This window comes from Polychytrium aggregatum (genome assembly GCF_025602895.1).
Source record: "Polychytrium aggregatum strain JEL109 chromosome Unknown BJ171scaffold_24, whole genome shotgun sequence".
NCBI lineage: Eukaryota > Fungi > Chytridiomycota > Chytridiomycetes > Polychytriales > Polychytrium > Polychytrium aggregatum.
In genome coordinates this window covers 566,162-583,604 of record NW_026516226.1, presented here as the reverse complement: position 1 = coordinate 583,604, position 17,443 = coordinate 566,162, and the positions used below count along the sequence as shown (strand labels likewise).

At 53.5% G+C, this 17,443-nt stretch overlaps 1 protein-coding gene and 10 non-coding genes across 11 annotated transcripts; 6 read left to right on the top strand and 5 right to left on the bottom strand.

Moving 5' to 3' along the window:
- The first annotated feature begins 7,335 nt into the window (after window positions 1–7,335).
- BJ171DRAFT_t155 lies at window positions 7,336–7,408 on the top strand. Its single transcript has one exon. It is a non-coding gene; the product is annotated as a tRNA-Ala (tRNA).
- Window positions 7,409–7,416: 8 nt separating this feature from the next.
- Window positions 7,417–7,489, top strand: BJ171DRAFT_t156. The gene has a single exon. It is a non-coding gene; the product is annotated as a tRNA-Lys (tRNA).
- Window positions 7,490–8,183: 694 nt separating this feature from the next.
- BJ171DRAFT_t153 lies at window positions 8,184–8,256 on the bottom strand. The gene has a single exon. It is a non-coding gene; the product is annotated as a tRNA-Phe (tRNA).
- A 9-nt stretch (window positions 8,257–8,265) lies between these two features.
- BJ171DRAFT_t152 lies at window positions 8,266–8,337 on the bottom strand. Its single transcript has one exon. It is a non-coding gene; the product is annotated as a tRNA-Pro (tRNA).
- Window positions 8,338–8,377: 40 nt separating this feature from the next.
- BJ171DRAFT_t151 lies at window positions 8,378–8,459 on the bottom strand. Its single transcript has one exon. It is a non-coding gene; the product is annotated as a tRNA-Ser (tRNA).
- A 2,526-nt stretch (window positions 8,460–10,985) lies between these two features.
- On the top strand, window positions 10,986–11,327 carry BJ171DRAFT_398459 (uncharacterized protein; the record flags this gene model as incomplete). Its single annotated transcript, XM_053107194.1, has 1 exon — window positions 10,986–11,327. A coding segment is annotated over one exon (342 nt), but the record flags the coding sequence as incomplete, so codon positions are not given.
- A 4,170-nt stretch (window positions 11,328–15,497) lies between these two features.
- On the top strand, window positions 15,498–15,579 carry BJ171DRAFT_t157. The gene has a single exon. It is a non-coding gene; the product is annotated as a tRNA-Ser (tRNA).
- A 40-nt stretch (window positions 15,580–15,619) lies between these two features.
- On the top strand, window positions 15,620–15,691 carry BJ171DRAFT_t158. Its single transcript has one exon. It is a non-coding gene; the product is annotated as a tRNA-Pro (tRNA).
- A 9-nt stretch (window positions 15,692–15,700) lies between these two features.
- BJ171DRAFT_t159 lies at window positions 15,701–15,773 on the top strand. Its single transcript has one exon. It is a non-coding gene; the product is annotated as a tRNA-Phe (tRNA).
- Window positions 15,774–16,467: 694 nt separating this feature from the next.
- BJ171DRAFT_t150 lies at window positions 16,468–16,540 on the bottom strand. Its single transcript has one exon. It is a non-coding gene; the product is annotated as a tRNA-Lys (tRNA).
- An 8-nt stretch (window positions 16,541–16,548) lies between these two features.
- On the bottom strand, window positions 16,549–16,621 carry BJ171DRAFT_t149. The gene has a single exon. It is a non-coding gene; the product is annotated as a tRNA-Ala (tRNA).
- Between the last annotated feature and the right edge of the window lie 822 nt (window positions 16,622–17,443).

Genomic DNA, 17,443 nt, shown 5'->3' with positions numbered 1-17,443 from the left:
GGAGATGAGCTCAACGGTCTTGGCAAGACCAAAGTGACCAGCGGCAGCGGAGCAGTGACGTTGCTCAAACACTTTGAGCTGGAGCTCGGGGGAAGGGACAACGATCAGGTCTTTAAAGTAAAGGAGACCGTCACGGAAGGAGTAATCGCCATCAAGACGTTTGGCGTTGAAGTCAGAAAGAAGGGAACAAGAAAGGGTGGCAGCTCGAATCTCGGAAAGAAAATCGGGGTTCGAGCCGATAACGGTGATGCTGTCGAGAGAAATAGACTCGAACAGCTGAAGGAAGTTGGTGGAGTGGAGGGAGTCACCAGGCTTTATCTCAAAGTCAGAACGGCGACTGAGAGCATCGGCTTTGGTGTTGAGGCGACCAGGGCGGTGGTAAATGCGAAAAGCAAAATCAGAAAGGAATTGGGCCCACCGGAACTGGCGGCGAGAAAGTTGGGAAGCGGAAGTGAACCGGGTGAGGTTCTGGTGATCAGAGAAAACAAGAGTGGGATGATCGGGGTCGGCAGCCATCAAGTAATGACGCCAGGCAGTAAAGGAATCGACAATAGCAAGGAGCTCTTTGTCGTGGGTGTCATAATTCACCTCGGCGGGACGGAATTGCCGAGAGTGAAAAGCAACGGGGTGAAGAGCGCCGTCAGGGTCAAACTGGGAAAGGACGGCACCCAGAGCAAAGTCAGAAGCATCGGGCTCGATGACAGCGGGTTTGGAGAAATCAAAGTAACGAAGAATAGGTGCGGAAGTGAATGAACGTTTAAGAGAATCAAAAGCCTCTTGGGCCTCGGGAGACCAAGAGAAGGTGGAGGATTTGGTGGTGAGTGAAGTCAAAGGACGAGCAAGTGCGGAAAAGTCCTTGACGAAGCGGCGGTAAAAGTTTGCGAAACCAATAAAAACTTGGATGTCGCGAGCAGAAGAGGGAACAGGCCAAAGGGAAACGGCCTCGACCTTGGCAGGGTCCATTTTAATGCCATCGGCAGAAATGATCATGCCGAGAAAGTCAACTTCAGAAAGGTCAAAAGAACACTTGGCCGGATTGACCTTAAGAGAGTGTTCACGAAGGCGAGAAAGAACAAGCTTAACATGCTCCTCATGCTCCAGGGGATCTTTTGAGAAGATCAGGATGTCGTCAAGATAAATGACAACACAGACACCAAGGAGGTCCGAGAAGATGTCGTTCATAAAAAACTGAAAAGCAGCGGGGGCATTCGAAAGACCAAAGGGGATAACATTGTACTCGTAAGAGCCAGATTTGCAAACAAAAGCAGTCTTCCACTCATCGCCCTTCTTGACACGAACCAAGTGGTAAGCATCAGGAAGGTCAAGGTGTGAGAAGACGCGGGCAGAAGAAAGTTTATCCAGAAGATCCTGGAAGAGGGGAAGAGGGTAGCGGTTCTTCTTCGTGATGGCATTGAGGCCCCGGTAGTCGACGCAAAGGCGAAGACCACCATTGGGCTTCTTCACGAAGAAGCAGGGAGCACCAACGGGAGAAGAGGATTTGGAGATCCAACCACGTGCGAGGGCGTTGGTCAGATACTCCGAAAGAGCAGATTCCTCGGCCGGGGACAAAGGATAGACTTTCCCCGGCTTTGGCAAACGAGGTTCCTTTCCATCCTCGGTCCGTACAAACTCAATAGACAAGTCATACGGACGGTGAGGAGGCAAGGAAGAAGGAGGGTCAGACTTGAGGCTGAAAACGTCGCCAAACTCATTGTATTTGAGCGGGACACCTCGAGAGTCAACAGGGGTGCCAGACTCGGCATACACCTTCGTCGTGAGCACGGACCTTATCGACACCGTAGGATACGTCTCCGGCGAAGGAGGACGGATATCCATTTGGGCAGCGAAAATGTCGAGCTTGTCTTCCCGTGCAAGACGGAGAAGACTCGCCGCATTAACGAGCTCAATGTCGGGCGAAGATAAAGCCGTTGGCTCTTCAGAAAGCGAAGCAGAGTCAAGGCGGGAAGAAAGGGAAGGCGAAGTGCCAAAGGAGGGAACCGGTGTAAGGGAAGGACCGGAGGGAGGAGTCAAAGGCGAAGTGCCCGAAGGGGGAGGCGAATAGCCGGAAGGGGACGAAGTGTCCAAGGAGGAAGCAGAGACATCCGCGAGGATGTGTCCATCAGCAAGGCAAGAGGGATCGGAGAACGAAAGGGAGAGGGACTTCCAATTGACAACTGGATTATGCAAGCGCATCCAGGGAAGACCAAGAGTGATGGGAGTGGTGGAGAGTCGAGTCACAAGAAAAGAAATCGACTCGGTGTGGGAACCAATGGTCAACGTCACAGGAACGGTTTGGAAACGAATGAAACCGGCCGAAGAACCATCAGCAAGGGAAACGGAGTAGGGAGTAGAAAGAGGGATAAGAGAGAGTTTATGGAGATCCGCAAAGGCAGGATCAATGAGGGCAAGAGCGGTGCATCCATCATCAATAAAGACAGAAAGGGAGATGGAGACCGGGCCAGAAAGACTCATGACGACAAGGGTGGCCGGAAGAAGAAGCTTATCGTCCGATAATGACGAGTCAGAGGGGGAAGATGTTCGTATCGCCGAACAGACCACCTCGCTTACTTGCGAGGTGCTGCTCGGCTGTGGGCATTTCCCGAGTTCCGTTTGACCAGAACCGGGCACTGCTGAACATCGCGACTGCCGGGACAAGACTTTTCCCCGCAGTACAGGCAGAGACCCTGCTCACGACGTCGCTTTTTCTCGACGTCGGAGAGCTTAGCAGGGCGGACCGAGACAGAGTCAAGGTCCATGGGAGTGGGTGCAGAAGAGGAGGAAGAAGAAACATGCGCGGGAGAATGGTGGTGATGGGGAGCAGAGCGAGAAGAAGGAGGAGGAGGTTGGGAACGGGAGGAGATCTTGAGACGATGGAGGGCATCGTCGTACTCGACCGCTGCCTTGATCAACTCAGGCAGGGAAGCGGGAGCGGGGCGGAGACCGATGAGGTGGAACTTGACCTCAGACTTCAAACCCTCCTTGAAGAAGTGCATCTTGGTGGGTTCATCAGTCTGGACGCGGGCGGCGAGCTGGACGAAGCGGGTGGCGAAGGCTTGGCAGGACTTGAGCTGGACCAAGCGCTTGAGGTCGTTCAAGGCCTTATCTTGCGAGGAGGCCGTGTCCTCACCGAAGGTCGACTTGAGGGCAACTTCAAAATCCGCGAAGGAAGCCGGGAAGCGGTTGGCCATGTAGAAGGCGGCCTCGTACCACTTGAAGGCTTCACCGCGGAGGAAGGAGGTGGCGTACAGGACCTTCTGGCGCTCGGGCGCGAAGAAGGCAGGATCGGCGAGGAAAACCAGGTGGCACTGGGCGAGGAAGGCCGTCGTTTCATCGCGGGAACCTAGGAACTCCTTGGGCTTGTTGACCTGGTAGACCTGGCGGGGAGCGGCGGCGGGAGCTTGCAGATCTTGGATCTGACGATGGAGAGCAGCGTTCTGGGTCATGAGGGCGTTCATACGCTCCTCCATGCGCGCCAGATACGCGTTGAGGTCTGCAGGGGGTGCAGCAGGCTCAGCCATCGGATCGACGAGGGAAAGAGAGGCGAAAGAAGAAGAAAGGCCGGGAAGCCAAGAGGCAGCGTTCAAAATGATGTTAGAGTCCGAAGGGGACTCAACGGCAAAAGAAGAAGTGAGCTCGAAGTGAGCTCAGGGAAGGCAAGGGTAAAGTCCGAAGTGGACTCGGAGAGGGAGCGAGGGAAGCAAAGATCCGTTCAAGATAAGACTAGTCTCGAAATGAGACGTGAGGAACACTCAGAGAATAAAGTAGAAGGCACTTTATTTAGTCCTATTTTGAACGCTGAGGTTCGACTACACATCGCGGGGGTCAGGCTATTTATAGACAAGTCCGGACTTGGCAGCGAAGGGCGGCCAAGGGAGGGAAAAGTGGGCGATCGAGCAGGGCGAAGGGGGCGATGCACGAACGAGGGCCGAGAAGGACCACCGAGACAGGCAGAGAACCAAAGCGAGGGAGGCGCAAGCAAAAGCGAAGCACCTGGCAGGAGAAACGTGCAAAGGCGAAGCAATGTGACTCAACGTCCAAGAAGCGGATTGGTCAAGTATAAGGTTGGGGCAAATGCATGCGAGATGAACAAGAGATCGGGGCGGTCAGGCAGGTCATGAGTCACCGGTGGTGGGACACATGACCGGCAGCCGAATTGCAACCAATCGCAGCAAGGCGCGTGCACAAACAAACCGGCGCGTGCGAAGAAGACAAAGGAAGCGGAGCAGCGCGGGGAAACGGAAGTGCGGAAGGAGCGGAAATGGCAGGCAAAAGGCGGAAAATTGGAGGGGAACTGCAAAGCTACACACAAACAAACAGAAAGGCAAAAGAACAGCCAAGTGTGCAGTCAAAGTGGAGAACAAGCAGAAGCTATCCCTAACATCACCTCCGCCGCCGCCTATGCCGCCGAGTACCGCCGCCAAGCCGTCCACCTCGTCACTTGGTCCCAAGACCCTCTCATGTTCCACTTCGAGAGTGGACTCAAGCCCTCGGTCCAAGATGAACTCTCCCGCCGCTCCTTCGACAACCTCGAAGATCTTATGCAAGCGGCGATCGCCATCGACAACCGCCAGGAGGACCAACGTTCCCGCCGTCCCAACCACCGCTCCGCTCCTGCTCCTGCTCCTGCTCGTCCGGCTCCTCTCCCTTTCCGTCCGGCTCCTCGTCCCTTCGCTTCTGCTCCTCCTCCTCGCCCCGCTCAAGCCTTCAACGTTCCGCAGCCCATGGACCTCAGCCAGGCTTCCGCTCGCAGGCTGACCGCCGAGGACAAGGCCGCCCTCCGTGCTGCCAACCGCTGCTTTTATTGCAAGCAGGAAGGGCACATTGCCCTTCGCTGCCCCAATAAGACCTCCTCCCGCTTGGCTGCCATCGATGCTTCTTTGGCTGTCGTTGATGTGAATAAACTTGACGACCAGGAAAACTTCTCTGCCTAGAAAAGGTCGGAGGAGCTTTCCTAGGCGTCAATCATGTCATAAATCTTCCTCCTGTAAATGTCTCCACGGTAAATCACTCTTCTGCCTTTTGCCATCTTGCCCCCGTCACCATTGCCACCGTTTCCACCGCTCTTGCTTCTTCGTCTTCGCCTCCCGAGCCTGACATCCAACGTCAGCCCTCCCTCGCTGTGACTCTGCTGTGCGGTCCAGAGTCCATACGGGCAACCGCCATGATCGATACCGGCGCGGTTACTTCGTTTATGGACACTGGATTCGCCGCAACCCACGCTCTCCCCACCTTTGAAACTTCTTTCGTCATCACTCTTGCCGATGGCTCTTCGATGGAGTCTAGTCTTGGAGTTTGTGTTTCTATGATCACAGGCATCAGCCACTATGAACAAATCTCGTTCGCGCTGATTCCCTTGGCTTCATACCCGATCATCTTGGGTATGGATTGGATCAAGAAACACAAACCCTACTTTGACTGGCACCATGACTCTATTTTCTTGCCTTGCACCTCTATCCACAGTTTGGCCTCCCCGTTCTCTCCCGAGCCACAGTCCTCTAGGTCCAGCCCTGCCGAGTCCCCTGCTGAGGTCCCCGCCGAGCCTGCCGTGTCCCTGCCCGAGTCCAAGATTGTTCCTGCCGAGTCCCCAGCCAAGTCCCCAGCCGTGCCCGAGATCCTCCCTGCCTTGCCTCCTGCCGTGCCCAAGCCCAGTCCTGCCTTGCCTCCTGCCGTCCCCAAGACCAAGACCCAGTCCCTACCCAGCGTCAGCCTGATCGGCAGCATCCCCTTCCAGCACGCCGTCCAGAAGGAAGGCCTGGAAGTGTTCCTCTTGGATGCTGCCCGAGTCCTGTCCCTCTGCTCCGTCGACGCTGGAGCCAAGCCCAAGGCCGAGCCCTCTGTCCCCTCCAAGTACTCGTCCTTTGCCAAGGTGTTTTCCAAGTCCGAGGCCGACAAGCTCCCCCAGCACCGCCCTTACGACCACACGATCCCGTTGGTCGAAGGTGCGTCTCCGTCGTTTGGGCCCGTCTACAACCTCTCCAAGCCGGAGATGGACGCCCTCCACACCTACATCCAAGAGAACTTGTCCAAGGGTTTCATCCGCCGTTCCGAGTCCCCTGCCAGTGCCCCAGTTCGCCGAGTTCGTTTAAGGTGTCTGCATACCAGTCTGGAGGTTGCCGGTTCGAAACCGATGCTGACACTGAATTTCGGAAAAGACGGAGCTGGGGTGCCGTTCATGTTCCAGTCCTATCGAGCCATTATATCTGGCCTTTAAGGGGGAGATAGTGTCATGAACTGAGTTTCCTTGCCTTGTATCTTGCCTAGTTATCTTGCCTTGTCCTTGAAATGACTTTGTATTTTTAGTATCCTAAGCCTTGGATCTAGAATAAAACTTTGGCTTTACACTTGACACTCTGTGTCCCAGTCCAGTCCCCGCTCCTCTCCCTACGTTCGAGTCTTGTATTAGGACTCTTGCGCACTTCCCTGCTTGCCCCGTTGTCCAGTCTTGACAATCACCATGAATAATAAATTCTTGGCACGCATTCACACCTCACACCTCACACCCCACACCTCACACCTCACACCTCACACCCCACACCTCACACCTCACACCTCACACCTCACATACTTGCGAGAGCGCAGAGGATACACCTGTTGTGTGCGCACAGCACCGTGACAGAGAGCATGTTGGCGGATCGATGTTGTGTGGATGGAGGCACGGCTTTCGATGGACGCGAGGTTTCGGGTGGTGGCAGGGTGGTGGCATGGTGGTGGCATGGTGGTGGCAGGGTGGTGGCAGGGTGAATAGTGGCCGAGAACTACGGACGCTCGGCGAGGGACGATTTCATTTGGTTGGTTGATTCCCGGATTTGACGGGCACAGTCGTATCGGCGAATAAAGGCTCTGTTCAGCTTCGTGCAAGCGGTGCGGAACTGAAGTGGCGGCTCGCCACCTGACAGGACCTTTACGGTCAACCGGACAGAGGCGTCCGGAATAGAAAGGAGATAGCCAGCGATTTGGACAAGGCCGACAAGGCTGACAAGGCTGACAAAGCAGGTCCTCGATCACCACTTCGGCCGGCTCTTGAGCTTCGGGGACTCTGGGCTGGAGGCTCTGTGCTGGGCGGCCGCGTGGCCATTGCCTGTGCGTTTCTTGGACAGGAGTTGCTCAGTCAGTTCGGTTCAGTTCGGTTCAGCTCGGTACAGTTAGTTCCGTCTGATATGGGCCCTTGGAGGATCTGGAGGGTTGAGTGGCGCTGCTGTTGGTGCTCGTGGGGGTTTGGGAGACGAATGTTGGGTCGAGAGGCGTGGTTGTTGATGGAATTGGGTTCGGGTTGGATTGGGATAGTTTATAGTGGTAGCCGGCGGAAACAGCATCAACCAAGTGGTGGCAAATCACGGGGAATTAGCTCAGATGGTAGAGCGCTCGCTTAGCATGCGAGAGGCACGGGGATCGATACCCCGATTCTCCAATTATTTCGCCCGGCTAGCTCAATCGGTAGAGCGTGAGACTCTTAATCTCAAGGTTGTGGGTTCGACCCCCACGTTGGGCGTTCTTGTTTTCCCTTTTTTCCTCTGCCTCCCTTCCCCTTCTCGCCGTCCTGCCTCGGTACTCGCTCTGCGTTCGCTCCGTTCGCCCCGGAGTTGCCGTCCCTGCGTGGCCATCTTCCCCGAGTTTCTGCATATTTCGTTCCTCTCCAGATGTAATCTTTCTTTCCTTTTATCCTCCGTTTATTCCTTCTTTCTTTCCTTTTTGCCTTTTTTCTTCTGCGCTCACATCTGTGGCAGCACACTGGCCATCAAGGCTCGCGGTCCATAGTATCTCTCTCGCCTTTCGAGACAGACTGTCCACCCGCATCAACTCCCGTTCTGTGGATATTGTGGGTTTGCCCTTGTTTGTCGTTGTGGTTGTGGTTGTGGTTGTGGTTGTGGTTGTGGTTGTGGTTGTGGTTGTGGTTGTGGTTGTCGTTGTCGTAGTCGTTGTCGTAGTCGTTGTCGTTGTCGTTGTCGGTAGTTGGTAGTTGGTAGTTGGTGTTGGTGTTTGACGAGGGAGGTGCTCATGCCAACATCGCCACCAAGTGCGAGGGAAAACATAAAAATAAAAGTATATGGAAAACAATGACAACGGAACGAGCACCGAGGTTGTTACTGCCTGGGGGCGGACTGAACGAACACGGGAAGCAAAAGGGCAAGGAGGGGGCCACAGGGCCACAGGGCCAAGGGGAAACAAAACAGCACAAAAAATTTTGCCGCCTCCCGGGATCGAACCGGGTGCCTTAAGATCTTCAGTCTTACGCTCTCCCAGATGAGCTAAGGCGGCATTGTGGATGGGCTTCTCCGGGAATCGAACCCGGGACCACTCGCACCCTAAGCGAGTATGCTACCACTGTACCAAGAAGCCACACAGTCGTTGCTGTGACCGAGAATCACTCGCAACCCACCGACGCCGGCAGGACTCGAACCTGCGCAGGCGAAGCCTACTTGATTTCTAGTCAAGCTCCATAACCACTCGGACACGGCGTCGTTGTTTCGTGAGTATTTGGTAGTCATACACGAATCCAAATCGACGTCGCGCAACTCGCCTCTCCCGCTGCATGCAATCACCACCCGCAATCGCCACCCGCAATCGCCACCCACAACCCTCCCGTCAAACTCAATCCGTCCTCTTACAAGTTGCTCCATATATCTCTTGTGTTACAGCTATCAATCTGTCCTCGGCTGTCGCTTCGCCGCCCTCTTTCGCTGCTCTCGCTGTTTCATAGGCTGGCCATGCTGTGCGGACTTGTCGATGGCTTGGTCCCCCCTCCCTTGCGCATTCTCCATTCATCCTCGCGCATTCGTCACGATCCAAGCTCCTTTGCGTTATACACATGCTTGTTGCCCCCAGGCTGCGTATTCTCCCTGCACTTGTCCTCGAGATATCGGTGCCGGTTTCTTTCCCCCCCCATCCTTGTCGCCTTGGCTCGCCTCTATCGCGTATACTCCTTATATTTGATCTTTTCCACTACGCCTATCTGTGAGCCTTCCTCATCCTCCCGGGTCATATCCCCCCACCCACTTTACATTTACAGCGTCGCATCTTGCCACTAATAGACACTGCTATCGATACGACAATTGTCTTCTGCTACTGGTAGATTCAGTCATGATTACCGGACCCGTCTGTCTGCTGACTAATTGTCCGTATCGATACTCGCTGGCCTCTGTGGCAGTCGTGCAAAGGCAGTCGCCATGGGATATAATCTCCAGCAGCAGTGTCCCTGCCAAATTCTCCTGTTCATCTGAGTATGTACCATTAAAGTATGTGTAATCATATCTCCATCGCAGTACTCGACTATATTATCTTGTATAAACAGACTAGCTCTAGCCCAGGTGGCATTTCGAGCCGGTCAAGCCCCAGAAGATTGTTTCTGAGTCGGCTTCGACTGAATTAGAAGTCTCAATCGGTTCAATCGGTTCAATCGGTTCAATCGGTCCAATCGGTCCAATCGGCATGGGCCGCTTCTGGATTTTCACGGTGCTTCAAGCTTCTCTCCCGTGAGGACCTATGAGGGTTTAGAATAGCGAGAGCTTGATATACCCAGCTTGTCTGAGTCCGAGCCAACGATAGAGAGATGGGACTACCCTTGGCTCCAATCCACTTATACAGCATCCTCTTTTCCCCCCGTTCGATCGGGTGTCATAATCACACCCACGCTTTGTGCTGAGCCCCGCCCAACTCAATCTCGCCGTCCGTCGTTGCATACCGCTTGTCACGCAGAACGGCCAATACCTTTCTATCACTTAATTCATCCAATGATAGCAACCGATATATCACTCACCCTTTCGTCACCGTCGCCCCTTTTCCTTTTTCCTTCATTTGATCTTTCAAACAACTCCCTATTGTTCTTCTTTCCTGGTATATTGATTGGTTTGATAGTTTCCATATGGTAAGACTCCCGGATACATATATCTTGTCTCTCTCCACAGGACCATGGCCGGCCAAACTAATATCTTTCGGAAATTGTAGTGATAATGTTGCCTCGATACACGGTATGATTCAGTCCTTATCCCTTCGCCACTCTTCTGGAAGATGATCTTCACCGTGGTTATATTTTGCTTTTGTACTCCTCCTTCCTGTAATTTCAGCAGAGTCTTTGATGTCCCTGGAAAGGTTGCAATTCCGAGTTTCCGACATGGCTCCAGAGCATTTCCTTCATTTTGTTCTGCATATCATTGGCCCGCTCGTGAGATTTCCAGATGATCTTGCTTGCACTTCTTTCTCGAGTATCTCTGAAGGCACGCTGCCTTCAACGCCTCAATTCTTGATTCACCCCCCCCCAAAAAAAATTTGGTTGTTCAAAAGTACCATTCACTTATCATGACAGTGTCTCTGATCGAATACCCTCTTGGGTGGTACTTTAGGATACGCTTTCATGCAAGATTGAGCATGGAATAAGGTTTGTTCACGAATACTCAGTGTGGAGCAACTACGACATGCCCGCCTTCCGAGTCACCGAGCTGCAGCGCCAGGCCAAGCTGGACGAGCTCACTGCCAGAGGCATCCCCTTCGGCGACAAGAGGTTCACCAAGGCCAAGTCTGAGCTCGGCACCACCAAGTCCAAGATCAACAAGCTGGCATCCAGGATCAAGTGGGCACTCAAGCAGCTCGCTCTTGACACTCCTCCGGCCGTGTACACGATAGTTCCTCTATGCACTGCAAGGGCCAAGTATGTCAAGATTGACACGGTCACTCTTTGGCAACTCCTGGGTCCAAAGAAGCGCCTTGGCCTCACCAGGGACATGCTCAAGGAAGAAGGTGATGACGGTGTCAACAACCAGGATCGTCTCTGGCGCAGTTGCTTCAAGCTGCGTAGTTCCCTCTTCCAAGAGCGAGTCAGGGACAAGAAGCTGTTCAACTACGAGATCAGCACCGATGACATTGGATGCACCATCGGCCTCGTCAAGTTTGTGCCTCGAACCGATCACACCGAGACCTCCGAGCCCCCTCCGACTGCCGAACAGCGCATCCAGGCCCACATCGGCGACCCAGACCCCGATCGCACCACTTGGATTGGCATCGATCCTGGAGTCGGCTCCATATTCACGGCGGTCATCCAAGCACCGGGCCACCAAGACGAGATGGTCTCGTTCTCCAATGGCCACTACCAGCACATGTGTGGCCATACGTCCAACACCAAGTGGCACAATATCATGAAGTATCGACTCAGCATCGAGACCTGGATGTCGACCACCCCCTCGCCCAAGGTGTCGTCCTCGGAGGCTTTCAAGATCCATCTCACCCATGTCCTGCGACCGGAGCTGCGAGTGCAGCTCGACTTCCACCTCGGCAAGAAGTCTCGCCACCATCGCTTCACGGGCCACAAGAGGCGCCAAGTGGCCGTCGACAGGATGTGCAAGGCCGTCCTGAAGCACGCCCCGATACGGACCAATGTGGTCATCACCTTTGGCAATGCGTCATGGTGTCAAGGCAAGGGCTATGCATCCAGCCCTCGGAGGCAGCGGTTTGCTCGGTACTTTGAGCAATTCGAGCACCACCGACGCCGTCCCAATCACCATCATGGAAGCGTCAAGGTGGCCTCGACGAACGAGTTCAACACCTCGCAAGTGTGCTCCAAGTGCCTGAAGCCAGTTCGGTTGGAAGGACTCGATGCGCGCAACATGATCACAGTGTGCAGGTCGATTGTGGAGACCGGAGGGCGACCGGCGGTCTTCACTCGGAGGCTACCAAAGTGATTCGATTTGTTTCTTATGGCTCAGTTGGCGCAAGCCATTACATACTGCATGTTCATGGAAGCGGGTGTGTTGTCCCGTTTCTGCTGAATTCTGTCTGCACTCATGATCCAACCTCGGGCGAAGTATCAAGTCCGAAACCTGTCCAGACGCCCAGACAGCCGCCCAGGCGTGCGGTCATCCTCCGCCCAACACCGGCAAGTCCTCCGTCGTCGACCAACCGCCCTTCCTTCGTCAATCAACCCCATCGTTGCAATGGGCATCAAACGAGCAAACGTCCACGGCCTTTGTCCCATTCCTTCCCCACTGAAGCGACTTCGAAAGAATGTCGACGACGACGATCTCTTGCTGCACCAGGTGAGAGCCCGTGGCGATCCCTCAGAGTCCTCAATATCCAGAGCACCGCGCCTAATCTCATCGTCGACTCTTTCAACAGCATGGCCAGCGCACCTCTGCCACGGGCTCCTCCTTTGAGGTTATTGAAGAGGGATTTGCAACGCCACATCGTGCTAGTGACGATGGCTCCGAGTTTATGTACAGTCGTGGATACTCCTACCAGTTTGGAATCGGTGATCGCAAAGATATCAAGGAAGCAATCAAGTGGTATCGAAGAGCGGCGGAACAGGGCCACCAAGAAGCGCAATTTGTCTTTGCCCATATCCACTATATTGGGGAAGGTGTCTCAAAGGATCCTTCGACCGCAGCAGTTTGGTACCGGAAGGCGGCCGATCAAGGCGATGCAGATGCTCAATACCATTTGGCCGAGTGCTACGACAACGGAGAAGGCGTCCCAAAATCGCACGTTTTGGCGGCCAGATGGTATTCCAAAGCCGCCGAGCAGGGACATGCTGACGCTCAGTTCAGCCTCGGTTACAGCTATGATCACGGTGAAGGTGTCGTCAAGGATTCGACAAAAGCCCTAAGCTGGTATAGATTGGCCGCCGATCAAGGACATATGCATGCACAGTACTCGATCGGATATTCGTATGATCACGGTGATGGGGTCGAGCAAGATCACGCCGAGGCCGTGAGGTGGTATTTGAAGGCCGCTGAGCAAGGTAGCATCGATGCACAACACTGCCTTGGATGCTGTTATGATTTTGGCGAAGGCGTCGAGAAAAGTCCAAGCGAAGCGGCAACATGGTATTTAAGAGCTGCCACACAAGGTCATGCGCTATCACAGTACCATTTGGGAAACTGCTATGAGAATGGGGAAGGTGTTGAAAAGAACCTCGTTGAAGCAGCCAAGTGGTACCAAGCCTCCGCGTCCCAAGGAAATTCAGACGCCATGGAAGGCCTAAAGTGCCTCCCCAAGGTGTCGAAAAAAATTGGAAGAGCTACCGGAGCAATAAAGTACCGCTGTCGAGATGACTGAGTGATCGCCTTCCACAATGTTCACTTCAGTCGTTGCGACAGCTGATCATCCCGCACGCTCAGATAAACTGCAATATTATGAATGGAATCTCCGTAGATACGCTTCTATCCAGATCGATGGGTATCGAAAGACTTGAACAAATGCACCGTATCAGCGAATACATGAGCTTGAATGGATCCGATGATGTCGACAACCCTCCCAGTCGGATTGGACGCGGCCGATATATTTTATGGTCTCTACTGGCTCAACATGTTTGAAGAACAGCCTCACTGGAAGCTATAGGGCCTATAGACTCGATGGCCTCAAATGGCTCATATGCGCTTGATTTCGGTTGTTTTGACGAAAGGAAGAGCCTAGATCATGGGCAGCACTTAGCGAGTGAAATCCCATGATACTCTCAAAGGAAATATACACTTTAAAGGGTGGAATAATATATGCGCATCCATTGGACTCATGGGTCAAAGATATTCTGTTGCCTGGAAAGCGGTGTTCGGTCGGTGAATCGACGATGGTGGGTGATGCTCAACATGAATCAACGACAGTATTAAGTAAATATCTTGACCGATTGGATTGCGATCCGCAATTTTATGTCGGACTCGAGGGCTGATTTGATGAAATGAGCCGAGATAAAGCCGTGAGCCGGTTCGGCATTGAAGTTGCGGCCATCAAAGTGGAGTATAGTGAGCGAGAATCAAGTGTGTATGACAATATCAATACGGGGCACGGTTTGATGTATCAAGTCAGGAAACGTGATAATTCATGATAAACTGCGATTGCTATCTCCATATATGTTTGCCAACTAAACTGTGCCCATTTATAGGAGTGAGGGGACGGTCAAGAATAGAGGGAGAAAATCTGGATTGGCCGAGGGAGGAGCGGGACGATTTCGTCTGTGGAGAGAGGGCTGGATTGCTGTTATGGGAAGGAAGAGTAACTGAAGGGGAACTCAATGGAAATGAGGGTACTCCTATGTAAATTAGCCGAGAAATTGGAAAAATATGTGGGAAGAACACATATAGGATACATGGGTGGATAGAGTGGACAAATGAGAGTATAAAAAGGCCACAGGGGGGGGGAAATCGAAGGAAATTGAGAGAATGCATACCATTTGAAAAATGAAGCAAGAATAAGTATGGGACTTGGAGAGGAAAAACGAAAAAGCACAAAATTAATGAGAAATGAACCATTGGGTATAGTGAAAGAAGGATGGTATGGGCCGTTCTGCGTGACAAGCGGTATGCAACGACGGACGGCGAGATTGAGTTGGGCGGGGCTCAGCACAAAGCGTGGGTGTGATTATGACACCCGATCGAACGGGGGGAAAAGAGGATGCTGTATAAGTGGATTGGAGCCAAGGGTAGTCCCATCTCTCTATCGTTGGCTCGGACTCAGACAAGCTGGGTATATCAAGCTCTCGCTATTCTAAACCCTCATAGGTCCTCACGGGAGAGAAGCTTGAAGCACCGTGAAAATCCAGAAGCGGCCCATGCCGATTGGACCGATTGGACCGATTGAACCGATTGAACCGATTGAACCGATTGAGACTTCTAATTCAGTCGAAGCCGACTCAGAAACAATCTTCTGGGGCTTGACCGGCTCGAAATGCCACCTGGGCTAGAGCTAGTCTGTTTATACAAGATAATATAGTCGAGTACTGCGATGGAGATATGATTACACATACTTTAATGGTACATACTCAGATGAACAGGAGGAATTTGGCAGGGACACTGCTGCTGGAGATTATATCCCATGGCGACTGCCTTTGCACGACTGCCACAGAGGCCAGCGAGTATCGATACGGACAATTAGTCAGCAGACAGACGGGTCCGGTAATCATGACTGAATCTACCAGTAGCAGAAGACAATTGTCGTATCGATAGCAGTGTCTATTAGTGGCAAGATGCGACGCTGTAAATGTAAAGTGGGTGGGGGGATATGACCCGGGAGGATGAGGAAGGCTCACAGATAGGCGTAGTGGAAAAGATCAAATATAAGGAGTATACGCGATAGAGGCGAGCCAAGGCGACAAGGATGGGGGGGGAAAGAAACCGGCACCGATATCTCGAGGACAAGTGCAGGGAGAATACGCAGCCTGGGGGCAACAAGCATGTGTATAACGCAAAGGAGCTTGGATCGTGACGAATGCGCGAGGATGAATGGAGAATGCGCAAGGGAGGGGGGACCAAGCCATCGACAAGTCCGCACAGCATGGCCAGCCTATGAAACAGCGAGAGCAGCGAAAGAGGGCGGCGAAGCGACAGCCGAGGACAGATTGATAGCTGTAACACAAGAGATATATGGAGCAACTTGTAAGAGGACGGATTGAGTTTGACGGGAGGGTTGTGGGTGGCGATTGCGGGTGGCGATTGCGGGTGGTGATTGCATGCAGCGGGAGAGGCGAGTTGCGCGACGTCGATTTGGATTCGTGTATGACTACCAAATACTCACGAAACAACGACGCCGTGTCCGAGTGGTTATGGAGCTTGACTAGAAATCAAGTAGGCTTCGCCTGCGCAGGTTCGAGTCCTGCCGGCGTCGGTGGGTTGCGAGTGATTCTCGGTCACAGCAACGACTGTGTGGCTTCTTGGTACAGTGGTAGCATACTCGCTTAGGGTGCGAGTGGTCCCGGGTTCGATTCCCGGAGAAGCCCATCCACAATGCCGCCTTAGCTCATCTGGGAGAGCGTAAGACTGAAGATCTTAAGGCACCCGGTTCGATCCCGGGAGGCGGCAAAATTTTTTGTGCTGTTTTGTTTCCCCTTGGCCCTGTGGCCCTGTGGCCCCCTCCTTGCCCTTTTGCTTCCCGTGTTCGTTCAGTCCGCCCCCAGGCAGTAACAACCTCGGTGCTCGTTCCGTTGTCATTGTTTTCCATATACTTTTATTTTTATGTTTTCCCTCGCACTTGGTGGCGATGTTGGCATGAGCACCTCCCTCGTCAAACACCAACACCAACTACCAACTACCAACTACCGACAACGACAACGACAACGACTACGACAACGACTACGACAACGACAACCACAACCACAACCACAACCACAACCACAACCACAACCACAACCACAACCACAACCACAACGACAAACAAGGGCAAACCCACAATATCCACAGAACGGGAGTTGATGCGGGTGGACAGTCTGTCTCGAAAGGCGAGAGAGATACTATGGACCGCGAGCCTTGATGGCCAGTGTGCTGCCACAGATGTGAGCGCAGAAGAAAAAAGGCAAAAAGGAAAGAAAGAAGGAATAAACGGAGGATAAAAGGAAAGAAAGATTACATCTGGAGAGGAACGAAATATGCAGAAACTCGGGGAAGATGGCCACGCAGGGACGGCAACTCCGGGGCGAACGGAGCGAACGCAGAGCGAGTACCGAGGCAGGACGGCGAGAAGGGGAAGGGAGGCAGAGGAAAAAAGGGAAAACAAGAACGCCCAACGTGGGGGTCGAACCCACAACCTTGAGATTAAGAGTCTCACGCTCTACCGATTGAGCTAGCCGGGCGAAATAATTGGAGAATCGGGGTATCGATCCCCGTGCCTCTCGCATGCTAAGCGAGCGCTCTACCATCTGAGCTAATTCCCCGTGATTTGCCACCACTTGGTTGATGCTGTTTCCGCCGGCTACCACTATAAACTATCCCAATCCAACCCGAACCCAATTCCATCAACAACCACGCCTCTCGACCCAACATTCGTCTCCCAAACCCCCACGAGCACCAACAGCAGCGCCACTCAACCCTCCAGATCCTCCAAGGGCCCATATCAGACGGAACTAACTGTACCGAGCTGAACCGAACTGAACCGAACTGACTGAGCAACTCCTGTCCAAGAAACGCACAGGCAATGGCCACGCGGCCGCCCAGCACAGAGCCTCCAGCCCAGAGTCCCCGAAGCTCAAGAGCCGGCCGAAGTGGTGATCGAGGACCTGCTTTGTCAGCCTTGTCAGCCTTGTCGGCCTTGTCCAAATCGCTGGCTATCTCCTTTCTATTCCGGACGCCTCTGTCCGGTTGACCGTAAAGGTCCTGTCAGGTGGCGAGCCGCCACTTCAGTTCCGCACCGCTTGCACGAAGCTGAACAGAGCCTTTATTCGCCGATACGACTGTGCCCGTCAAATCCGGGAATCAACCAACCAAATGAAATCGTCCCTCGCCGAGCGTCCGTAGTTCTCGGCCACTATTCACCCTGCCACCACCCTGCCACCACCATGCCACCACCATGCCACCACCCTGCCACCACCCGAAACCTCGCGTCCATCGAAAGCCGTGCCTCCATCCACACAACATCGATCCGCCAACATGCTCTCTGTCACGGTGCTGTGCGCACACAACAGGTGTATCCTCTGCGCTCTCGCAAGTATGTGAGGTGTGAGGTGTGAGGTGTGAGGTGTGGGGTGTGAGGTGTGAGG